The 23,286-nt window shown below is 38.5% G+C and overlaps 2 protein-coding genes across 2 annotated transcripts; one reads left to right on the forward strand and one right to left on the reverse strand.

Annotated features, from left to right (window-relative positions):
• The first annotated feature begins 1,487 nt into the window (after positions 1-1,487).
• Positions 1,488-11,540, forward strand: LOC145786350 (uncharacterized). The gene is made up of 5 exons (XM_082597992.1): positions 1,488-1,571; positions 1,846-1,939; positions 3,510-3,648; positions 4,913-5,002; positions 11,325-11,540. Exons 1-5 carry the CDS (start codon positions 1,518-1,520, stop codon positions 11,449-11,451), a joined length of 504 nt encoding a protein of 167 aa, XP_082454118.1. The 5' UTR covers positions 1,488-1,517; the 3' UTR covers positions 11,452-11,540.
• Positions 11,541-15,924: 4,384 nt separating this feature from the next.
• On the reverse strand, positions 15,925-19,168 carry LOC145786782 (uncharacterized). Its single transcript, XM_082598523.1, has 3 exons — positions 18,977-19,168; positions 17,962-18,065; positions 15,925-17,170 (listed from the first exon to the last, which is right to left on the reverse strand). Exons 1-3 carry the CDS (start codon positions 19,136-19,138, stop codon positions 16,888-16,890), a joined length of 549 nt encoding a protein of 182 aa, XP_082454649.1. The 5' UTR covers positions 19,139-19,168; the 3' UTR covers positions 15,925-16,887.
• Between the last annotated feature and the right edge of the window lie 4,118 nt (positions 19,169-23,286).

Raw genomic sequence — 23,286 nt, forward strand, 5'->3', positions numbered from 1 at the left:
TGCCATTCATGACTTGCCGCTCTGTTTATAGATGTGTGTGATGTGATAACATATTTATTAATTGCTATATATCTGAATATATCTGTCGTGAATTATTATATTTACGTACAGTATTATCAATGTAATATAAGTTATTCGTATATTTTGCCGCCCCCAATGATTTGCCGCCCTAGGCAACTACCTACTCTACCTACTGATAAATCTGGTCCTGTGTAGAGGCTTGTATCAACCTCGTCATATCAACATTAACGAGATTCAAATCTTTTGTCACATAATTACATTAAAACCTTTGACAACCAACGAAAAGCTCTCTTTGCATTTACGTTGCGGAAGTTGATGTGGAAACAAACGTTCTTCGCTGATGAAATCTAAAAGTTTGTCATTGTCATCATTTTGTGAACATTGCACATACGTCGTATATTATGTGTAATGTTATTGGTTGGTTGGTTTTGAATCTTTATTATCGAACTGACAAAGCCTTGATTGGTTATTTCTGGTAGTTTCGCATACTGGTGGAGGCTTTGAACCATTGACACACGGCCAGTCACCGAGATTGACAGAATAAAGTTTCCTCCTGTTGTTGATTTAATTTTTGCATAGTTTTTAAAGTGTTTTTGCTTTAAAACATTATTTTACATTCCCGGTAAGCTGATGCTGTTGATGAAATAGGTATAAATACTAAATGGCCTAACTCCTGCAAAGAATGATAATCATTGTTGTCTTTGCTTCCGCTGCAATCAAGATGAATGCTGTGCAGAGTAGTTATAATAGCAGCAGTGGATTTAGTACAAGAGCATAAAGGAAGGAAACACTATTGTAGAGGGAATCGAGTGAGACGCTTTCATTTTGGCGTGCCATTGAGCGGCTTGACAAGACACGGGTGTTGCCGCAGAGCTTCGAACCAGCGACCTGCTGAGCAACAATCTAATGTCTTCACTGCCATAATGTGATCAGCAACACAGAAAAATGTCCGATACAAATTTATTTTTCCATAAAGGAACAGCAAAAAATAGGCTGCAACTGTCCTAAATATTTCATTAAAAAATAAACTGTTATTTGACGTAGACTACTGCTAAAGCTAGAAAAGATTCTGTTTAGAAATTTGGCAAAGAATTTAAGATTTATCAGGCAAAAGGCTTCCCCGTCCCAGATGTGATAATACCATTTTTGTACGATGTTTTTGTTTTCTTGAAAGGTATTTGATGTATGGAAATGGAATGGGTTCGCTGAAGGTATTTTGGACTCCTGGGAGAGGAGATGGATCCTCGTCGCCAGTGCTCTTCTTAGTGGGGTCAAAGAGAGGCGAGAAAGTTTTAGTTTTCTTAAATTACAAACCTGTATGCACTATCGCATAGTCACATCAAAAATTCACTAGAGTATCTTGAGAAAACGTCAATTGGTTAAAAATAGTACAACAAGGTCATTAAAAAATCAATTTCAAAACATAAAAACTAAATCAAGTTATATTGTTTCAATTGTTAGGTCAACAAAGTGAAGATGGAAGAGACTGGAAAGAAATGACCGCAACAGTGACGTCACCAACTCACTTTGGTTTCACAAGTGAAGTTTACGTGAGTGTGACATCACTGTGATGTAAGAAGTCATATCCATTGCACCTGAAAAGTAGAATTTGTACAATTTAAAGTGAATCTAATCAATAGAAACGAGCGGTGCAATAAATTTTCAAGAATTATGGTTTTTGATAAAAAGAAAAGGCTTTTAAGTTTGAAATAATTTTTTTACGATTGTGTTGAAGAATTAAGCAAAACATTAAATAGTTGATACCCGTCCGAAGTATATTCGGCCACTTTAATCTTTCTATCCCTCGTGTGATGTTTCATTTAGTTTGAGTTCCAAGCAACCACGGGAATTCCTCCAACTAGCGCCATAGCCGTAGACGACGTGTCCCTTTTCCCTGGACCATGTCCGCCCGGACCAGGTTCGCGCTTTTACTTTTTCTATAAGTATAATGTTTTAATGATGTAGCCGCAGATTGTTTAGTGCTTGGCTGAGAAAAATTGGGCAATAACAGAATAGATGATAGCACTGCAGCCCAATGGCACAGCAGCCCAATGGCACGGCAGCCCGCACAAGTTAAAAGATAAATAAGAAACTTGAAGTGATCAAAGCTGGGTCAAAAAATAATTTATAGTTTTTGTACGGCTTTTACATAAAGATGCGAACAGATTTGAGTCGAACAATCACATGACGCTCATTGCGGAACAAAATGGCGGAATGCCCCTCCGGTGCAATAGATACAAGATGACACCAGTAGCATAGATGTGTAGTTATCAACTACTTAGAAGCGTTGCAACGGTATAAAATTAATGTTTTTGATTCTAAGCTTTCTGCCTGAATCATCGATGGCAACAAATTGCAGCAACCGGATCTGTATTATTAGCACAATTGCACAGGTCTATTAGCACTGGTAATTTAAACCATGACATCTAGTGGCGGATTCGACACTTCTTTATCGCTGGATTACGTTGCTGCTTGCCAGCTGTTTAATTACATGATCAACATCAAAGTAGAAATTAGTCACACTACAACTTTGAGCTCTCCTGTATTTTGACGCAATTAAAGTTGTCTCGAACTTTTGGTATCTGGCACTGCATTCCCCCTGCTCAAATGAGTTTACTGGAGCGTGGCGATTTGTTACAATTCTCACGTTTGTCATTGTCACGTGATGTTATTGTTGGTTGTGCGAGAGTCGTGTAGCGACGTCCACGCGTGGCTCCTGATTATTGTTTTGCTGCATCTTCAATTGATTGCTTCGATTAACAAAACTTTTCTGTCCACGGCAAATACAATGTTTCCTTTGCGAGACAACACGTAGCCTACAATTGACGCAGCCGCGATAGCAGATCCACAGCGATTACTTGATCAAGTGACACTTGCTTCCAAAAAAAAATGGATTTTTTATTGAAAAAGAAATGTTTTGATTGGTGTTACTCCCAGTCACATTACACCAAGCTAGCCTGCAGACTGCGGTATACAGGTTACGTGCAATTTCACCAAACGAGAATGAAAACAATGGGACAAATAATTAACAACAAGTTGTAGCCTACATGTTTCTCGGCCGCCGATTGTAGCAAAAATTGACAGCGATAAACACCGTTTATTGTACTACTACTTCTGAGTGCTCAGCCTTGCACTGATAGCCAGGAAGAGCGCTCCATTTTTCACAAGAAGTTGCACAATTAAAGGGAGGTTTCCCGACCATGACGCTTCACGCTCATAGCACCTGTGCCATGATTCTGAAGTGCCACCATCCTACTGCACATCAGTGATTGTGCAACTTAATAAAAAATGTGCATGACAAGAGCCAGAGATGCGAGGTGCAACTGAACTAGCCGACTATATCGCGATTAAAGCTTTTCCTGAAAGTCGGTTCGTCTCTAATCATATCAGACTACACCGCTACAGAAATGATTTGTAAACTTACCTAACTGCTTCAAAAGAACCAAGCTGAAACTTGCTGTGATTTTTGTCATTCTTTGTTATTATAGAAAAGCGAACTTTCGCCATAGGATCCACCACACAATCATCTGGGTCGGGCCATTCAGCAGACAGAGGGGGAACAATAAACAAATGCGGTAGGAACCCATATGACTCGGACATTTTCACTTGCTGCAATGGAAGGCTCAAGTAGGTCAAGTTTTATTTTCTAAACCTCCAAAAACCATATCGAGCGACAGTGCAGCTGTTTGAAGAGTTGTGGTCGGTATGGACGTTACATTTGTGCGGAAAGAGCATAAACGAGATATATCGCATTACTATAATAATTCATTAGAAGCTGCCTGTTCCTCGATTGACACAATGACGTCATTCATCATTAGCGAATCTAGTGGTTGCTTAGTCACGTGCTCGCCGAATAGTGATGCTTGGTCACGTGGTCTACAAAGTGATGAGGAAAAACATGAAACTACCTCAAGGGGTTTATCTTCTCTGGGATTAGTGGAAATCGCAGAAAATATTTGTTCTTTGAAACAATTTGATATTTAACAAATATCTTCTCACTCTAGCCTTAATCTAACAACCAATATCCCACTGCAATAAAATATTGAACGTAATGTGTATATGCTCGATGGGTCCTTGGGTTAAACAAACGACCTCTCAGAATGAGATGACACCCTCGCTAGGAAGTATTTAACTAAGTCAAGGGGTCACCAAACTTTTTTCTCTGAGGACCGGATTGCTGCGAGATTAACAGCTGCGGGCCAGATGCAAATTGCGAAAAGATATACAACTATTTAGAATCTCCATTGACTTGAATTGAGCACAATAAATAACAAAGTCAGCGGTGGAATAGCAAAGTTGTGATGAAAATCGAAAGGTTGCTGGAAAAGTTATCCCCTGCTGTGATACACTACAGGGCATCGTGCTCACGAAAAAAACCTTACATCTTTCCAAGTTTGGCCTGGGCTGTCCCCATTTGTGGTGGCCTAATGATAAAAACAGAACACCAACAATACCAACATGTAGACTGCTTGGTGGAAAAATGTACAAATTATTTCCGCAGCACGTGGCGGGCCGGATGAAATCAGTTCGCGGGCCGGTTTCGGCCCGCGGGCCGTAGGTTGGCGACCCCTGAACTAAATCGATGAATTCAGCTTTATGTACCGGTAATCAAAAAATAAAGAGCCCAAAATGTAGAAGCAGTGTTATAAAAGTGAACACTTTTATGTATGAAACAGTTTAGTTTTCGAAAGTTTGTTTGCTGGACACGAGTTTAGTTTCTACATTTTGGGCTCTTTATTTTTTATTAGATTGACCAACAGTCGTTCCAACCATGTTGCTTCTTAGTTTTATGCGCTTTCAAATTTTAATTATTTGCTCGTAAAACATTTCCAACTCAAACCATAGTAAAATGATCTTGTCTGAGTTGCTAAACTGCTATAACTTAATTTAGTTCAAGAGAAGTGAACTCCTTGCAACAATGCTGTGGATCGCGCCTCTTTGTGCCTGGGAAGGCGGCTTGCTGCGGAAGCATCATTATGACGTATGTATTATAGGTTAAACAAAAGGGTTTTCCGGAGCCAACCCACGTTTGGTCATTTTAACCTTTTTAAAAAGAATCCCACTTGATCTAACCACTCTGCATTAACCAAGCAAAACAAGCATTTGCATTTCTTCGATGGGCAGTCAGACAATAATAATATAAATGATACATGGAAAGCAAAAAGATAGTTTGATCCTCATTACCCTCCGGAGTTTTATCGACAGCTTTTTATACCAAGAGAGCATCGTCGGACTACAAGAGAGCATCATCGGACTACTTGTGTCGTGGCCAACCGGACAAGGATATTGTTGCAAAGTACCAACCATAGCCTACTTGCGAGGCAAACCATTTCTCTGGGGAATGAGAAGCCTTTACGTTCCACAACATGTAGATTAGGGTGGCTCAATTTCCTTGATGTTCTTTAAAATTTTTGTCAGTTTGGAATAATGCTCCATTTTGCTCACTGATATTTGTAAACTAAAAATTTTTGTTAAGTTTTGACCTTTGACCCTGGTTCACCCAGTGCCGGTCTTTGGGGTGTGCAAACCGTGCGATCGCACAGGGCCCGCAAATTAGGGGGCCCGCAATTTGCTCAGAAAATGCAGTAATTTTGTCATTTCCAATAGAAAAATTCAACAAGTGAGTTCGACAAAGAAATTAGCAACAAGAAAAACTCAATGGGTGCAACCTATTTCGTCCCCTGAAAACATCGAGAAAAAAAAACAACATAGCCGAAATTGCTGATCGGAGTTGCCGCAAACACTTCAAATTTCTCTCGATCTTTTCAGGGGACGAAATTTGATTTTGTTAACTCCGATTTCAGGGTACGAAATCAGGGTACGAATTTTTCAGGGGACGAAATAGGTTGCATCTAGACTCAACATAGCTTTATTTCCAAAAAATGCCCAAGAATGCACGATCTTATCCTTTTGCTATGCCACTGGACAGCACCATTTTACAGTAGCCTAATATTCATACCCAAATTTTGAACAAGCTCTCAGAATGCCCCAAATTCAAAGTAATTTTTCAAAATTTTCTGGGGGAGGCCCCCCAGACCCCCCGCCACTGGGTGTCTTCGCCGCCGACCGTCAAACCAACCCCTCCCCTTTCAAAATAGGCCTCCCCAGCTACGCTACTGAATTGGATCATTGTCATTGGGGCCCGCAAATCATATTCCGCACAGGGCCCGAAATACACTAAGACCGGCACTGGTTCACCCAAGAAGAAATTCTGAATTTTTCTGAAAAATTAGTAAATTTCGAAGTGGTTTAGCAGTATCTGAAGAGGCGATTTCTCAAAATTTGACCACGTGATGTTGACGTCACTTCCTCTGTTAACTTCCGCGTGGAACATCTTCACCCTACTCCAAGTCTAAGAGTCACTAATAGTGCATAATTTTAGTGTCATTTTAGTTGATTTTACAGCCTTTTCGCAGTCAGTGAATCTATAACATAGGCTATAAATCGACAAAGAAATTTTGGCACAAAATATGAGAGTCATTTTCAGGGCCCCTGATTCCGAAAATGCACTTAGTTTTTTCGAATTGGCTCTAGTTTTCGAGATATTCTACAATTAAAATATTTTTGAATTCGTTTCTCAAAAGCTTTCAATTAGCAAATTACTTATTTTCAGCCCTGTTTAGCATTATGATGTCATAATTGCACTTGTCTAGTTCAATTGGTTCATATTGCACGAAAGTGCGAAACACAAGCAAAGGTTGAAATGAACTGTGTTTAACGTAAGCTAGACATAAATACTCAATGAAAACAGTTGTGAATCAGTAGGCCTACTGAAATGGATACCGTACAAATGAAATTTTATTCTAAGCCTTTGCTAAGGCCAAGTCTTTGCTGCAAGAAGTTTTTTTCTGGCATATATAGGCTAATAAAATATGCCTTTGACAAGTAGGATGCTGTACAAACAACCCAGATATATTTTGCTGCATGAGGCAACTCAAAGGAGCAACGCATTCTGCGATAGATACAGCGCTATATAAAAACAAGCATTATTATTATTATTACTTTGACATGAAGCTGGGTGATCAAAATAAGTTCTGGGTTCCTCCTATAAAGTATGCAAACATTGCACTCAAACCCGTTTCTGGGCTCAAGGCTAAAAAGTTATAGAGTGCCATGGTATAAAGAGAGCCGTGGAATCACCATGAAAATTGATACTTCTGCACGGTGAGGATGTTCGAAGGAAGTTGGAACATCATGTTTACATGGAGTGTGCAAGGCAGTCATTGCATGGACGTTGCTATTTCTGTTTTTTTCCCCTCTCTAGTTTCAAGTGGTGATTTGCTTGAAACAATAGGAAAACGGGCATGACTGAGAGTAACCTCAAGACCTTCAGTAATATTTTGGAGCAAGGTCAAGTTTTTTTCTCAAAACCATTTCTACCACCTACTGTAGGCTAGTAGTTAAAGATTTAGCTATCAAAAGTGGTAGCTGCAATCTTGGCTCCTCATCTCGATCAACATGGCATTCTTGACTCCAAGGCCAACATTACGTTCTTCCGCAGCAAGGATAAAATTCTAAGCAGCTACTTTACTGAAGAACATAACTTTGTATTCTGTAATTATATAAATGGCCTTCGTACCTTGATGGGTGTTGCTCAGTAGGCCAATCACAATAAAAAGTTGCGTTTGTTCATCGATAGCTTTGTTTTGCTTATTTGTATAGTTTGTTAAGCAAAACAATGTATGCATTTTGTTTGTACTTAGTAGCTTACTTAGTAAGTCTGATACTGTTGAAGTCAACAAATATATTAATGCAAAACGCAAGTTATATATTCTACATCTTGTATCCTCAGGCTTACTTCACATCATAGTTTGATTGTTAGGCTACTAGGCCAGTAAACGTTAAATAGCTGTTTGTTTGGGTTGTAATCAACGTGATTGGTTCCAAACAGCGTTTATACAACTCAGAAATGTGCCTGGGATTACTTCAAGTTTTGTCTATGTAGTAAACGACACGACGTTAAATCTATAGGGGCTCAAAATTGCAAAAAAAATATTTTTGCTGTAACTCAAAAACTAGAGCCAATTCGAGAAAACTTGGCGCATTTTCAGAATCAGGGGCCTCGAAATACCTTAAAATGACTCTCACATGTTCTGCCTTTACATAAAAAAAAGTTTTGTTGGCCTGTGAAAATCGATAAACATCGTCAAATGATTCAAGAAACTGAAAGCAGTAGATATTTACTACAGTGAAGGGTGCACAAAGAAAATCATGTCTGAAATGTGGTAGAATTCGACATTTTGAGAGTAATACACGTGTCCAGTGTTCATAGGGTTGCTAATTAAACCACTTTGCTTACTACAAGTTTGTGTTACTGCCTCTGATTGTGTCCATCCAGATCAGTGTTTCTCAACCCTGAGTCCGCGGACTCAAATGAGTCCGCGGAAGGGCCTGAATGAGTCCGCGAGCACAGTTGCTTTTGCTAGTAGTCAGCTCATATTGTATTACAAATAAAACGTAAAATGCTCCTAATTCACCAACTTTATCTTTGTGATGTCATAATAAATTGGCTAAAATTCTAAAACTGACTGTGTTCTACCGGTGAGAACACAGTCAGTTTTAGATTAGATGCCTGGTGAACAGTCTCAGACAGAATTACTTAAAATGGCTAAAAGAAAACAAGTTTTTGCATGTAATGATGAATACTTGAAGCTTGGATTTACTTCGATTGAGGTGAATGGAGAAGTGAGGCCGCAGTGTGTGTTGTGCTTGGAGTACAGTCTTAGCTCACAGCTCTTTAAAGGACACGAAACTTCGTCGGCACCTAGAATCAAACCATGGAAATTTTGTTAACAAATCTCTTGAAGTATTTAAAGAAAAAGAGCATCAGGTGAAGCGAAGTCGCATTGATCGCCCAACTGCTTGGGGAGGGATAGTATATTCTCACAGTCATGCAGTGTGTGCTTCTTTTGCGGTTGCATGGAAAATCGCTTGTGCAAAAGCACCTCACACAGCTGGAGAAAATTTGATTAAACCAGCATCTGTTGAAATGGCCAGGATAATGTGTGGTGATGCTGTTGCTAACAAACTGGAAATGGTTCCTTTGTCAAACGACACCATGAAGCGGCGTATCGAAGAACTCTCAAGAAATGTTCTGCAATAAACAATCGCTGCCATAAGATGCTGTGAAAGATTTAGTTTGCAACTGGATGAGACAACCGATATCGGAAGTGATGCACAGCTCATGATGTTTGTGCGATATTTTGACACAAATGATTTCGTTGAGCAGTTTCTGTTTTGCCGTCCACTTGCTAAAAATACCACAGGAGAAGAAATATTCAAGAAAGTGGATTACTTCTTTGAAGAACATCAGCTTGAGTGGTCTAATTGCGTGTCTGTTTGTGGTGATGGTGCTCCAGCCATGATGGGAAGTAAGAAAGGCTTCATGAGTTTTGTGTAAAAGAAAAACAATAACATTTCGGTTGTTCATTGTCTTCTCCACAGAGAAAATTTGGGAACAAAAGAAATACAAGAAAATCTTGCCATAGTTTTCAAAGAGGTTGTATCTGTGGTAAATTATATTTAATCTCGTCTTTTGAACACTCGCTTATTTCGTGCTTTGTGTGACGAAATGGGAGCGGAACTCAGTGGGCTTCTGTTCCATTCAACTGTTCGTTGGTTGTCACGAGGAAAGGTGCTTGAGAGAGTGGCTACTCTTAAAGAGGAAACCCATGCCTTTTTAAAAGAGCAAAATCATGAACTTGCTGATCGCTTTCGTGATGATGAATGGATTGCAAAGTTGCTATTTTTGGCCGATGTTTTCAGCCATGTAAACCAACTGAATAGTTCTATGCAAGGAAAAGAGAAACTATTTTTTGATGTTTTGGAAAGTATTGATGCATTCAAACGTAAAATAAAGCTGTGGATGCATCGAATGAAAAGTTGGAGATTAGCTGCTTTCCCAGGATTGAACTTATTTGTGGAAGAGAAAGATATCAATTTGGGCGTCATTCTTCCCATCTTTCTTGAGCACTTCAACACATTTCTTTCTGAATTGGATCGTTATATTCCTTCCAACGATTATTGCAGGATCTTTAATTGGGTTCGGAATCCTTTTCAGGTGTCAGCGCTAGAACTTCATTCAGATATGGACTGCATTGCTGAACAGTTGCTTGAATTGCAAAGCCGACAGATGTGGAAAGACAAGTTTAAAAAGGCTTCTTTGACTCAATTTTGGGCAAATTTGCAGTCGATGGAACTTAGTCTTTCAGATCTTTGCAAGCAAGCTGCAACAGCTCTTTTGCCATTTCCAACCACATACCGTACCTGTGTGAATCTGGCTTTTCAACTCTGACGATGATCAAAACGAAGTATCGCAATAGACTTCAACCGGAAGATGACATCAGATGTGCACTGACAACCATAATTCCGGAATTCGATAAACTTGTCAAGCAAGTTCAAGGACAAGGCTCTCATTGAGTGTGTGTTGAGTGAAAAACAGTGCTTGCTTCCTTCGTTGATACCGTATTAAACTCTCTTGGATAGAAATAAAAAAAAAACTATTTTTCGTTAATATATAGCTTGAGTCCGCGGATATATAGGCGAGCTTGAGAATAGTCCGTGGGTCAAAAAGGTTGAGAACCACTGATCCAGATGCTAGAGTGCATTAAAAGATAGCAGGCGAGCAGTTTCAGGGATAAGCGAAAATTCAATATTTTGAAAAAATTCAAACCAGGTGAACCAGGGTCAAACGTTAATATTTTTTTGTGAAATTTGGTGTAGGAGATACAATTATCAAAAGGAACAATATTCCAAACTGACAAAAAATAAAAATGAAAATTTTTTTTCGAGATTTGCGCCAGCCTAATGTAGATGCGACACATAAAAAGAAGCTTTGTTGTTATTCCGGTTCAACGAAGAGAATATCTACTAGGTTTGCAGGATCAACTTGGAAATACAAAACTATTGCTTGATTTTTCCCAAGTTGACTAATGATGTTACAGATAAGATGCAACAAAATTCTTCATCAATTACAGCGATGCCTCGTTTTACAAAAAAAAAATGTTTGCATGGCCATGATGTTTGGCCTACGTCTCAAAACTATAAAGTTATGAAGATGACCAATTTAAGACTTGTATTGAAACTCTTGTGGCCAGAATAAATCGAAACACATTTCGAGAAAAAGGCGTCATGACTAGTGATGGGTGTTTCTGACACAATTTGAAATTGTATGGTATTTTCTTCCAACGTGGTTGTCGATTGAACAAAACACATTGTAATTATTTCTAGTAAATTTCAATAACACTTTCGAATAATCACATTCCTCAGCATGTCTGCTTTTAACTAAGTTAACTTTCTTCCAGGGGGGCATTGGTTGGATGCTGCGGTGGGAACACGTATAACAGGATAGTTCGTTCTTGCTGCTCAGGGAAGACTTATATTCCGGCTGTGTCTAATTGTATCAATGGAATGATCCGAAGAAGAGAATAATAAATTTATAACCGGCTTTCTAAACATTTGAGTAGCTGCCTGGCTGCCTTTATTTCAATGAAACTTTTCAAAGGAAATTGACTTTCAAAATCAAAAGATGGTGACACTAAGCTTGTATAGCCATTTGAAGCATAATGAAGTGAAAGTTGTTCCTACCCTTGTACTTTGTGTTCACGTTTCATAGATTGTTTCTTATGTTTTTTTAACGTTAATGCCGCTCACTTCAATGCATCTTTGATTGAAGGTTTTCAATGAAGTGGATTATGAGAACCACAATTTGGCCACAATTCACCAGCAACCTGTCGTAGTAACTTCAGCTTGTTATTGTTAGCCGTATTATAAACTTTGTGAACGAAGTAAACATTTTAATGATATGTTTTTGAGTTGCTGATGTTTATTTTAGATGATTCGTAATAGAAGCGACTCTTCATACTGTCTAGAACTAAGAACTGAATTTGCAATTTAATTTTTTCTGACAAGCATTGCGGATATGATGAATGTGAATATCTTAATACAGGGGTGTGCAACCTTTATTACAGGAGGGCCAGATATAAATAACTGGGCGAAACCACGGGCCGCACGTTTATTTAACATAATCAAGTCAAGACGCATAAGTCAAGACGCATAATTTTCTAAAGAAAACTGCTGTTCAAATTTATTGTCACATCGACTTTATTTTCAGTTCAGTGAGAAATTTGCAGCTGTTTTTTTTCCCGACTGCATTTTCCCAATTTACTTTAATGGAAGTGCTCGCAATTCGAAGTCCATTTTCCAAATGTTCGTCTGTCAGAAGCGATCGATAGGGAAATTTTATAACGACCATTTTAGAAAAAAATTGTTCGCACAAATAGGCCTACGTTGAGCCAAAAAGAGCCATTTTTGAAACCATAACTTTTTTCAAATGTGGAAAGTCGCCTTGGTTAAGATGTTTTCGGTAAAAATCGCCAAGATTCATTTCTGAATACTTTACTTTCAAATCCGTTTTCTCTTGAAGATCAATCAGTTCAAGTTGGATATCAGCTGGTGCTTTGTCAATGTCTGTGTTGAATGGCGAAGCGAATATACCAAACAAATGTTCATGAGATTTGAAGTCCTTGAAACGAGCCAAAAATTCATACAACAATTTTTCAAGTTGGTCTGCAGATTCAGTTATCTTCTCAGGATGCATTCCATAGTCTCTCAAAGTTAGAAAGTGGAAAAATTTTCTGTCTGTAGCAGGCCCGCAACCAGCAAATATTTTCGGGGGGGGCATTTAATTTTTATCAAAGAACAAACATTAAAATGATGCATTGTGACATTTTTATGTTAATGTCCACGCCCATTGATAGAGTGTGTGGCACTACCATGCTACGGTTCAGTGGTCATAGCTTATGTCAATCACGTTTTTGTTTAGTACAGCATTAAAGGAAACTAGCCTTTGTAACCTTTTCTCATTTAGCTATGACTACCCAAGGAAGAAAATTACGATATCACAGTAATGTGTTCAGTCGGTTACAAATAAAATACAACATCTGTAGGCTACGAACTGCATTGGCACGACTGGAGTCATAAATTAATCAATAACATATATTTACATCAACATAAACGAACAGATACATATGAATAAACTCAACACGGTAATTACAAATTACAATCCTGAAACATTTTGTTGGCTCAACAAGTTTTTATGTTTGTAGGCCCACAGAAGTTGACTTTGCAAATGCAAAAATGACATTTTAATTTAGAGCATAATGTCTAACTTTCTACTTGATTTGGCAAGTTCGTTTAACACCAATTCCGCGCTTGGAATTCGAGTAGGCTACGATGGATTTGCATGAGAGCTAGTCCAGAAAGCCTGTCCTGCCCCATAGTGCTTCTAAGGTAACTTTTCAAGCGTCGTAGACAGCTAAATGTTCTTTCTGCAGAAGCAATTGTGACCGGAAGTGTAGCCAAAATTATCAAGAGTTTGTAAATGTTTGGATAAAACTCTTTTTGGGATTCTATTGCTGACACCGCATCAATCGCACTTGCTGGCCTTTCACTTTCAAGAATTCATTTAAAATCAGATTTACAAATGCCTAAGCCCAACTGAGCAGCTTATTCACCAAGCTATCGCAGCTGCTTTTGATCTCGAATTATTTAGTTGTTTTTAAACGCTTTTTATGGTGATGATGGATGCTGACATTATGTATACGCTAACGAAGCAGATAATGAGGATGCCAGCCTAATTTATCGAACAAAATTGTTAGCATAGCTTCCAACCAGCGTAGCCTACTTTCGGTTTCGATACGGTAGTCTACACTCCACAGTACGTGCACGGACATTTTGCCGAAAGACATTTTGCAGAAAGACATTTTGCCGAAAGGACATTTTGCCGAAACTCATTTTGCCGACAGGACTAATTACCGAATTCTATAATTTCGCCAATTTGTCTAATCGGCATTTAGTCCTTTCGGCAATTAGTCTTTCGGCAAAATGAGTTTCGAAAAAATGTCTATTCGGCAAAATGTCTTTCGGCAAAATGTCCTTTCGGCAAAATGTCCTTTCGACAAAATGTCCGGGTACCCTACAGTATGGCTGTACGTGTACGACGCATAGTAGGGCCTACATTTCATACTGCATAAAACGCTTAAAAAATTTTCAAAAAATTTCGGGGGGGGCAAATGCCCCTAATGCCCCCCCCTGGTTGCGGGCTTGGTCTGTAGGCTATGTGAGCTTTGCAAAGTCGTAATTTGTTCATAAAGCCTTTTATGTGACAATACATTTTTACGTTCCAAATGATTAAATACAATGGATTTGCGGTCGCCGGTGGGAGATTTCTAAAATGGTTAACAGAAGGTGCTAAATCTACAGTAGGCTACAATAATCCACTCCACAATCCACAATAAATTGTTCACACGTAGGCCTACCAGACTAAACTAAATTATAAACACGTTTCGCGGGCCGCGCATCATTCAAAATTGGCATATCTTCGCGGGCCGCATTTGGCCCGCAGGCCGCACGTTGCACACCTCTGTCTTAATATATCATTCTTTTTGTCTGCTCATATCACATAACTGGCAGCACTACATGTACAGCGGTATCGTTGAATGGCATTCTGTGGCAGACATGCAAGTTTGTGTCATTTATGAGTGAATCTGACTGGCAGCTTAAAGCAATGACTTTGTGTTATTTTTATGTGATACGCAGATTAAGTTGAACAATCTGTAGCACCCTGACAAGTTATTTCTGCTGTTGCAAAATAATTGATTCCAATTTCTAATAAAACTTTTTCGTTTTGAAAAAGAAGAAAGTACCGGATCAAACTATTTCATTCGAAACCGCTTGTGCACCAAAATAATATTGTTTTTTGTGCTTTTTTCGTTTTATAAATATTACACAGATGTAAAAGCGGCTTTCTTCTTCTTTTCGACTTGCTTGCAGCATTCATTACATTTTTATTTTAAATGTTTCTTTTTAAAAACATAAAATACGGTATATTTTATTAGCGTAGCCTAGCTTATTGTAAACAAGTGAATTGTCTTCCTCTGACATACTTACCCATTGGATGTTATTGTTCACTGGCGCTATTCAGTTAAAATGCAACCTGTAAATAAATGAAACCAACCATTAGTTGTTGGCTTCACCCCGATAGCTCAGTTGGTTAGTGCGTAACTTTGTGAACGAAGAAGCTTCAAGATCAAGCGGCACTGGTTCGACCCTCGGGTTGTACGCTTGAGCAACGCACGTAAAGGACTGCTCTCCATTCAGCGGCATCTAATGGATGGAATAATTCCCCAGCAACAAGACTTCAACAACAATCGGAAACTTCATTCTGTCAATCTCGGTGACCGGGCCTGCGTCAGTGATTCAAAGCCTCTACAAGTATGTGAAGCTACCAGGATAAAGTCCTCGAAAAAGCTTTTCCAGTCCGAGGATAAAGATTCAATCAATCAACATGTCGCTGTATTTCTGATTATTAAAAATGAAGCTAATAAAAAGTTGCTGCGTAAGTAACAAGGCTTCTTACACTATTCAGAATTGTTTTGAATGCTTTGAATCTGTTTTGGGGTTGAAGCATAAAGCAATGTTCCAAGCTATGAAATATTTTACGTCTAAAACCTCAATTTGAAACGAAATACAGTAGCTCTAAAATCTAAACTTTCTTGATAAATCGAACATGCAAAAACAGGCAAACCAAGTTGGAATTCAATCCCGAATCCAAACCCAATCACCTGATTGGATTCCAAACTTTGATGCTTTTTCAAACCCGCGCTTTCCAAGCGGAAGGAATGACATGCGGTCACGTGGTTGGCGAGACTTTACTTTCGTCGCTCAATATCCAACGATAAGTTGGTTGGTTGACCGAGCATGGTGGAAATAACAAACAAGATACAATTGGCATGTGAACTCACCTGCTCCAACATCCAACCTATCATTAGACATTGCAGCCTGATGTTATGATTATAGCCTATCATGCTCGAACTATCTGCGGCTTTCTAAGTTCTTGCCGAGTTTGTTTATTATATAGTTTGCACACCACAGCTGAACTTTGTTAAATTCACTAATTTTATGCATTTAACTCAAAATTAGCGGTTAGGATTGTACATAATTATATATGCACAAAACTAAATAAATATTGATCTCGGATGTCCAAAAGCGAGCTTAGTTTTTGCAAAATAAAATTTAACTTTTTAACTCTGCTACGTTGTGAGCAAGCACAGGGGATTGCTGACATGACAACATGGGACGCGGTAGACACAGGACGACGCGATACTCTTTAGCGCCAGGTCTCCTTGTACGAGAGGACGTAATTCAATGCGATTGCCACTGAACACGCCACTCACGATAATAACAAACTGTTTACAATTGAACATCGGTTATTCCCCACCAATATAATCGATTGATTCGCCAAACAATTGCTTTTATGAAAGAAAGAAATTTACTGACACATAATTCGTATCAAATGAACCATAAATGCAGATTGCCACAGAGGCACCGATAGCACGACTGCGTCGAGATATAAGTGAGTTGGAAGTACGACAGCGCCACCAACCGGATATTGTAAGCATTTCCAAGTCCTCATGGGCAAGTAGTGCTTTTTGTACGCTTGAGTAGAATAGAATTATCGTGGAAAATAGTGAAAACAAAGCATTATTGTGAGGTGCACTAATCTAACCACTGGATAGTGGTAAAAAGAATGAAGACCCAAAGCCAAAAAATAACGTTTGCTGTTGTCAGTGCTACCTGACTTCAATATTTTGCTAAATAACAGGGTTGGTGGGGAACCCTTTGGTACGAATGATGATTTTGAATCTCATATTCACTCAGCGATGACAAAAGTGCAATATGCACGTAAAAAACGTTACATTGAGATGCAAGCAATGCGTTATAATAAAGGTCTACGGTAAAACCAACGACGATAAACTTAAAATCTTTTATGCTTGAACATCCAAGGCTGGTTTCGATTGAATGCTTCTACTTATAGCGGGCCAGCTGGCGGAAGACCGAATGTTTGATGTGGTTGTGGAGGTATCGTGCTCTGTTGATCCGACGTAGTCTCCGCAAGTTCTTCAACAGCTCTCCCTCCGGATTTCGTTTTTCCACACTTGCCAATGGTTGTTCCTGGAATGCCAAACTTCTGAGGTTAGGAACTTGGACGTTCCTAGCGATCATGTTCGTGGCTTTCTGCTCAACAACAGATGGAAGCTCAGACTCTAAAGTGTTTATAGCACCCCCTCCAAATTGGTCTCCAATCAATCTGAAACGTAGACCATCATTAAATATTAGAAAGTTTGTATTTGTAAACAAAGTCCGGCGTCACAACTTTGGCAAGATTTCCAGTTTACTCCAATTGAAATTTTCATCCTGCGGTAAAATTTGAAATTTTAAGCCAAAGATGAAGTCAGAACTTTAACAGCGGTTGAAGATCACAAACATATATGTACCCAAGAGTGAAAATGCTTGTTGCTTTTTCGACCTTATGCTTAAATACAAAACAAACATTATGGAAATTAACGAAGATACAGTTATTTCGAAAACAAACTTGAAGTAACCCACTACAATTCAGAATGTTTACAGTTACAGCAAATTTGAAAAAAATACGAATCTAAAAATGCAAAAATGACTTTTTACAGCGCACAAATTCTTATTTGAAAACTTACTGCTACGAATTTATAAACACTTTCATATCTAGTGAAATCCTATTCGTGGTGTTTCACAGCTGTATACTCGAGCGGTAAAGTACGACGCTCTAGAGGACGTCGGTTCGACGCTTATCCCAAGCACGAAACTGCGTCTTTGGAAAGACACTCAGTGAAATGCTTGATGGTGGTCAATAAGTTTGACATTCCTACTTCCCTTTAAACCAGAAATCGTAAGCCTGGATACGACTAAAAATACATCCCAGGATCCTCAAACTTCAAATGCAAGCACGCTGTGGACGATTGTGACGTGGACAAATAAGCCACAAAGACACCAGATTCATGACGGAAAAGACTCAGTAGCATTGCAGAGGGTTTATTTGATTTGTTCATTGTAATTTCTTCTCACCTTAACAAATCTTCCAAATCCTCTTCTTCAACTTCTCTTTCTAGTTGCGAATATCCACTAGGTGGTACTAGGTTCAGTTTGGCCGTGATGTTTAATCTTGACAACTGTGACGTCAAAGACACATATTGACAAGTTGAAAAGTTTATACTTGCATGGAGGAGGAAAGTATAATTCGGTTTGTTGCTGTAAATGGAGTTTCTTGTCCGCTTATATGATAATCCGATACATCCTCCACAGGAATGTGGGGTGTTACCAATGTGCGTACCAGAGTTGGATCATTTACGATTGTAAATATATTTGGTCTCCTCCTGAAGCAGACTGCGCATAGGTTTCAAGCAGAGAGTCACGGTTTTAAACTAGCGTCGCCAAAATTGTAATTGAATGTTAAGAATTACACATTTTCATGTAATTGTAATTGAGACTTTTTGTTGCTGTTTTTGTAACTGTAATTTCGGAAAATGTTGGCCCAAATTACAATTCCATTTGGTAAGTTACATTATAACTTTTGTTAAGTTGCTAGTTGAGGTTCAAAAGGGGATTTTACGTTGCAACTTGGTCTTATGAAACGCAATTCTACTTGTTCTTGTCAAAATCAAACTGCAAAAACTCATTGATGAGCACAAATATTGAAACATTTAAATGTTGCAATTGATTCGTGTAATTAATTACATTTGAAAATAAGCTAATTGTAACATAATTCCAGCTCTAATTAAAAAATTTCAGAACATTGTAGACCTAATTGTAGCGTAATTAAAATTTTGAATTGAAAATTAACTTATGTAATGATCTGGTTTAAACCACAGAAAACTACAGTAGAAATAACTTGCGGCAAATACTCCAGGATGAATGGCCTTCCTACAAATAGTAAACATACTGAACTGATTATACGTTTCAGCTTAAACATCGTCTTCTATTGAAAGTTAAATATAGATAGATGTAATCTTGTAAATTTAATTTTATCTTTTTTCCTATGCGTAAAGTTACCGACCGAACTAAAAATGTAATCTGGTCTTACCAGTTTGTCGACAAGTCTCATTTCTGCATCCGCGTTATCTTCTGTGGCCAGCAATAAACTATTCACGTCGTCATCGAGTGCATCTGGCAGCACTGCTGCTGATGTCATGGTAACAAAGACCCATATCGTGAACCAGAGTAAAGAGGATTTGATCAGAATCATGTTTAGCAACAATTTATTTATTTAGCAAAACAAATCTCTGGAAAAAAATAGAATAATTGAACTTATATGAAGAAAGTGGTGGTTTCCCTGGGTCGCTTTGTTTAATTAGTGGGGAGAGCTTGGCGTGTCAGACTGGTCAAAACAAAAATATGACATTGGGTTAGCACAGATTTTCCCTAACCCTTATAAGTTAACCCAAAAAGCTTTGGTCACATAATATAAGCAAAGCAAAGCAAAATGCTTTTGCAGGGGGTTAACGTCATTACATGTAAATGAATTATATTTTTAATAAGCACAAGAAGCAAACTGAAAGAAATTTGGTAACTTTTTTAGTTTAATTATGTAAAAGATCAAACTTCTACATCGGTGGCTTGTAAATTGTAAAAACAAAACGCAGATTATTCTCCGACCAAAAACAAATAAAAGTCTTTTGAGTATGTTTTTAATTTAAGCAATTGACAAAAAATATTAAAACACACAATTCTTTACTGACAATGAATATTTTAAAATCTTATCCGCATTGTCAATCTGCCAACAATACAAATTCATAAATTAAAAAAGGAATTAGCGTTTGAATGCAATTCTGCGAAATATGCGACAATTCCTTAAAATGCACAAGAGCGCTCAAGCTCGTGTCCACGCTCCTTGATTCTGATGTTGCGCCTGTCATCGGCTCTTATAAAGCAACATCACTCCCGGATGTGACGTCGCCATTTGTCAAAAATAGAAACGTTTGCCTGACAAACCCCCATGACGTCATGAGTCCTCGTTATGTTCCAACCTTCTCCTGGCCTGGAATCGATGAGACGATCGGTTGTAAATCATGCACATGGTGGACAGCGAATGTTTGCAGAGTTGGGATATGTCGGATTGTGGTAGATGGGTTCGCTCTGACAGCACGAAGTAATTGTTTGGTCAATCAGGTCAAGCGTCTGTCATTGTTTACATCAACGCTGGTTCTTGTTGACAGGGGTACACAGTCAATCACGTGACATCCTCGGTGATAAAAATGACAATGTTATTGCCAAACACGACACTGTTTATATCCACACTGTCAACAAATATAAACACATTATTGCGCTTTCGCTCTGTGGATCGCTCGCTCAAAGTCGCGTCTCCCTCCACATTGATCGTCATGTGACGTCAGTGCATCGATCAATTGATAATCGAAATTATTTTATGAAACCAAGCTTAGACAACACTGGTTAACAAAATTTATAGTCAAAAGGCGTTCCTTCCATCTTGGGGTCTATTCGAGGCGCTGAATTGGCAAATGACTTTAAGTTTAACCAAGTTTCCTCCAGTTTGGCGCAGTTTTTAATTGTTTGGTAGTAGGATTACCGAAAATATTGAAATTTAGCATTTTAATTTTATCTAACAGTGATCGACATTAAATTAATTGGTTTTAATAAGATTTTTCTAACTCAGCACAAACCCGAACAAAGCAGAACAAATTCATAAATTGTCAGCACATCACTACGGTCTTGTCAAGAGAAAACCACCAACTAGTTTATTGCATCTGAAAAGAAACTTTTAACTTTGTTTTGTCGTTTACTTGGGAAGGTTTTTGTTCTGAGGCAGCCGTGCTGGAAGTTTCTGTGATTAAAGCGTCTAACTTTGCACTAGAGATAAACCAATAGGCTAATAGCCTGCCATGGAGGTTATGCACTGTGCAGGTATGCTTGCAGAAAGTAGGTAGCATTAAAATCACCAAAGCACCAAAGTCTTAAAATTTAAACCCGATTTGTAAAGACTGGTAACATTTTCAAAATTAGCTTGTTCACCTATCCTGAAATCATTGAACTATTTTTGGCATCTACTTAGTTTTCTTAATAATATCTTATGTATCGGTAAATTAAAAAAATAATTATAATTAAATTGGCTTTCAGCATTATACCAACAGGTTGAATTACAGGTATGAGGTCGTGGTGGAGTTTGTCTTGGGCCGGATACTGCATTTGTTGTGTTGGTTGCTTACACCAGTTGCAGATATCACTGCATTCACTTGTTTACGGCTTCGACTCAATGCTAATTAAAAAAGTGGAAGTTTCAAAGAGTAAAACAAGAAATTCAAAAGTCGCAATGTCTCAAAACGAAGATGTGAACAATCCTGATGGTGTCATCGATCATTTTATCAAAGGATGGGTTGCAAGATCTAAAAAGTTTTTCTGAAATACGCTTTTCAATGGATTGATCAACCCACTATAAATAAGATAGTGCGAGAACGTCTGCAATTGATGAGTCGTCTGAAGCGTTGTCTACTTCATGCATTGTTTCATCAGTGTGTGCTGTGGGTAATGACGGGAAAGCAGCGAGAAACAAGACATCTGTCCCTACGAGAAGTGTGAAGAATGCCGAATTCATTATTCTAATAATTCAAAATTTCTGACAACCATCATGCCTTGTGGTTTTCGTTTTGTCATCAAGAGACGCACAAAGTGTTATTCTGCTGTAACTTAATCAATGTCTTTCGTTCTGGGACTAACTAAAATAAACCATTGATAATAGCTTTATATGAGAGGATTTCTACTCACCGCGCCGCTAAAGATGGCATGCACTAAACGTCAACAAATCAACGAACTGAGTGATGCCGGGCTAATTTATCCAATCCCAACCAGGGCATTGGAGCATCCATACCTCTCGTCCATAAACAAATTGGGACATCTGCAAATGATGAGTCGTTCTAGTTAGACTAGTTCAAGATCGATGTTGAGGGAATGCCCCGTTAGTTGCAGATTTTATGCACGATAAAAAGATGAAATTACTGTCACAACGGAAAAGAAAGCGCGACCTCTTCATCAAAGTTTAACAAGAGAAACTATTTGAAGGAATTTTATGGGATCACAATTCTTTGCAAGGCTTAGCTTATATTTGTAAGATCAACTTTACACATATTTACGCCTATATGGATATAAAGATTTGTTTTTAGAAGACAAGAGACGCCAGAAGACAAGAGACGCCAGAAGACAAGGGACGCCAGAAGACGGGGTATCTTACTTTACTTTTTAAATGTTTCTTGGATTTGTAGAACGGTTTCAGTCATTTGGCAGGTGTCTGTATCGTCAAAGGGCTATTTTTGTTTTATTTTGTACGTCATCAGCTATCAAAGTCAACAATGACGCTTTTAAACAAAAGCAAGTCTACAAACAATTCATTCGTGTCTCGACACTTAACCATCTGCATTGTGACCTCATAAATTTTAGCTGTACTCAATCTCCCACTGTGACTACGAACCACAAAACCAACAGTGGAATCTTGTGTCGTGTGAATGGCTTGCTTGTTCTGCACAAGTTGAACATTATAGAAATTTGGAAATTAACATAGCCTAATATTTCTAAATTATTGTAATTAAGAGATTACAAAGCGCTGACAACTTCATACAGACGAAAATGTAAGCCTTCTACTGTTTAGAATGCACACCAACATGAATGTTCCACAAACAATTAAAACAAGAAAACAGAATTACTTTGGTCATATGATTCAAAATACACTCAAACTCAACCAAGCTACTGAAATTAGAAGGGAAAATACCTGGAAAACATATTTCCATTCATTGCCTCCAACCTTCGACGAAAGGAAGGAATCTGATGATGGTGATGAAAGCACTGATATTATTATAAGACGCAGTCGGCAGAATAGCCGAGTTGTGAGAGCCCTGGCTCCAGGGCCGTAGTAACGAAGAACGTGGCCCCCTCCGAACATAAGTCCGCGGCCCCTTTCAACGCAGAAACTGGAATGTGGTATTTATTTTGTACAACATGCAGGGTTCATATTATGTATAGTAGTATACACAGTAGAGGGCACAGTTCCGCTAACCGCTAATTAGCGAAGCTAACGCTTTGGTTAGCGGATTGGCATTTTCGCTAATATTTAGAAATTTTACCGGACTAGTTAGCGAAAGTAAGTTTATTGGAAATCCGCTGATTTCTTTGTTGAAAGCTAACTTTTACATAAGCTGCGCCCACCTACATGGGTCTACACTACAGTGACAGTGTGGACACTGGACATTTATTCCATAATTACGCAAAGCGCTCTTTTCGAGCCTTGTTCTGCGCGAAATGTAATGGGTCATAGCCTAGTCCAGGGATTTGGCAGTCTTGTTTTCGATGGTAATTGCAAGAGCAGAAAACCAGTCATCTGTCACGGTT

The sequence above is a fragment of the Aplidium turbinatum genome, chromosome 17 (genome assembly GCF_918807975.1).
Source record: "Aplidium turbinatum chromosome 17, kaAplTurb1.1, whole genome shotgun sequence".
NCBI classification, from domain to species: Eukaryota; Metazoa; Chordata; class Ascidiacea; order Aplousobranchia; family Polyclinidae; genus Aplidium; species Aplidium turbinatum.

Coding starts and splice junctions, on each gene's coding strand:
- LOC145786350 (XM_082597992.1), top strand. CDS start 1,518: ATGACCGCAACAGTGACGTCACCAACTCACTTTGGTTTCACAAGTGAA. Junction 1,572..1,845: donor GTTTCACAAGTGAAGTTTAC/GTGAGTGTGACA, acceptor TGTTTCATTTAG/TTTGAGTTCCAAGCAACCAC. Junction 1,940..3,509: donor ACCATGTCCGCCCGGACCAG/GTTCGCGCTTTT, acceptor TTGTTATTATAG/AAAAGCGAACTTTCGCCATA.
- LOC145786782 (XM_082598523.1), bottom strand. CDS start 19,138: ATGATTCTGATCAAATCCTCTTTACTCTGGTTCACGATATGGGTCTTT. Junction 18,066..18,976: donor TGAGACTTGTCGACAAACTG/GTAAGACCAGAT, acceptor TTGACGTCACAG/TTGTCAAGATTAAACATCAC. Junction 17,171..17,961: donor GATTTGGAAGATTTGTTAAG/GTGAGAAGAAAT, acceptor TCTACGTTTCAG/ATTGATTGGAGACCAATTTG.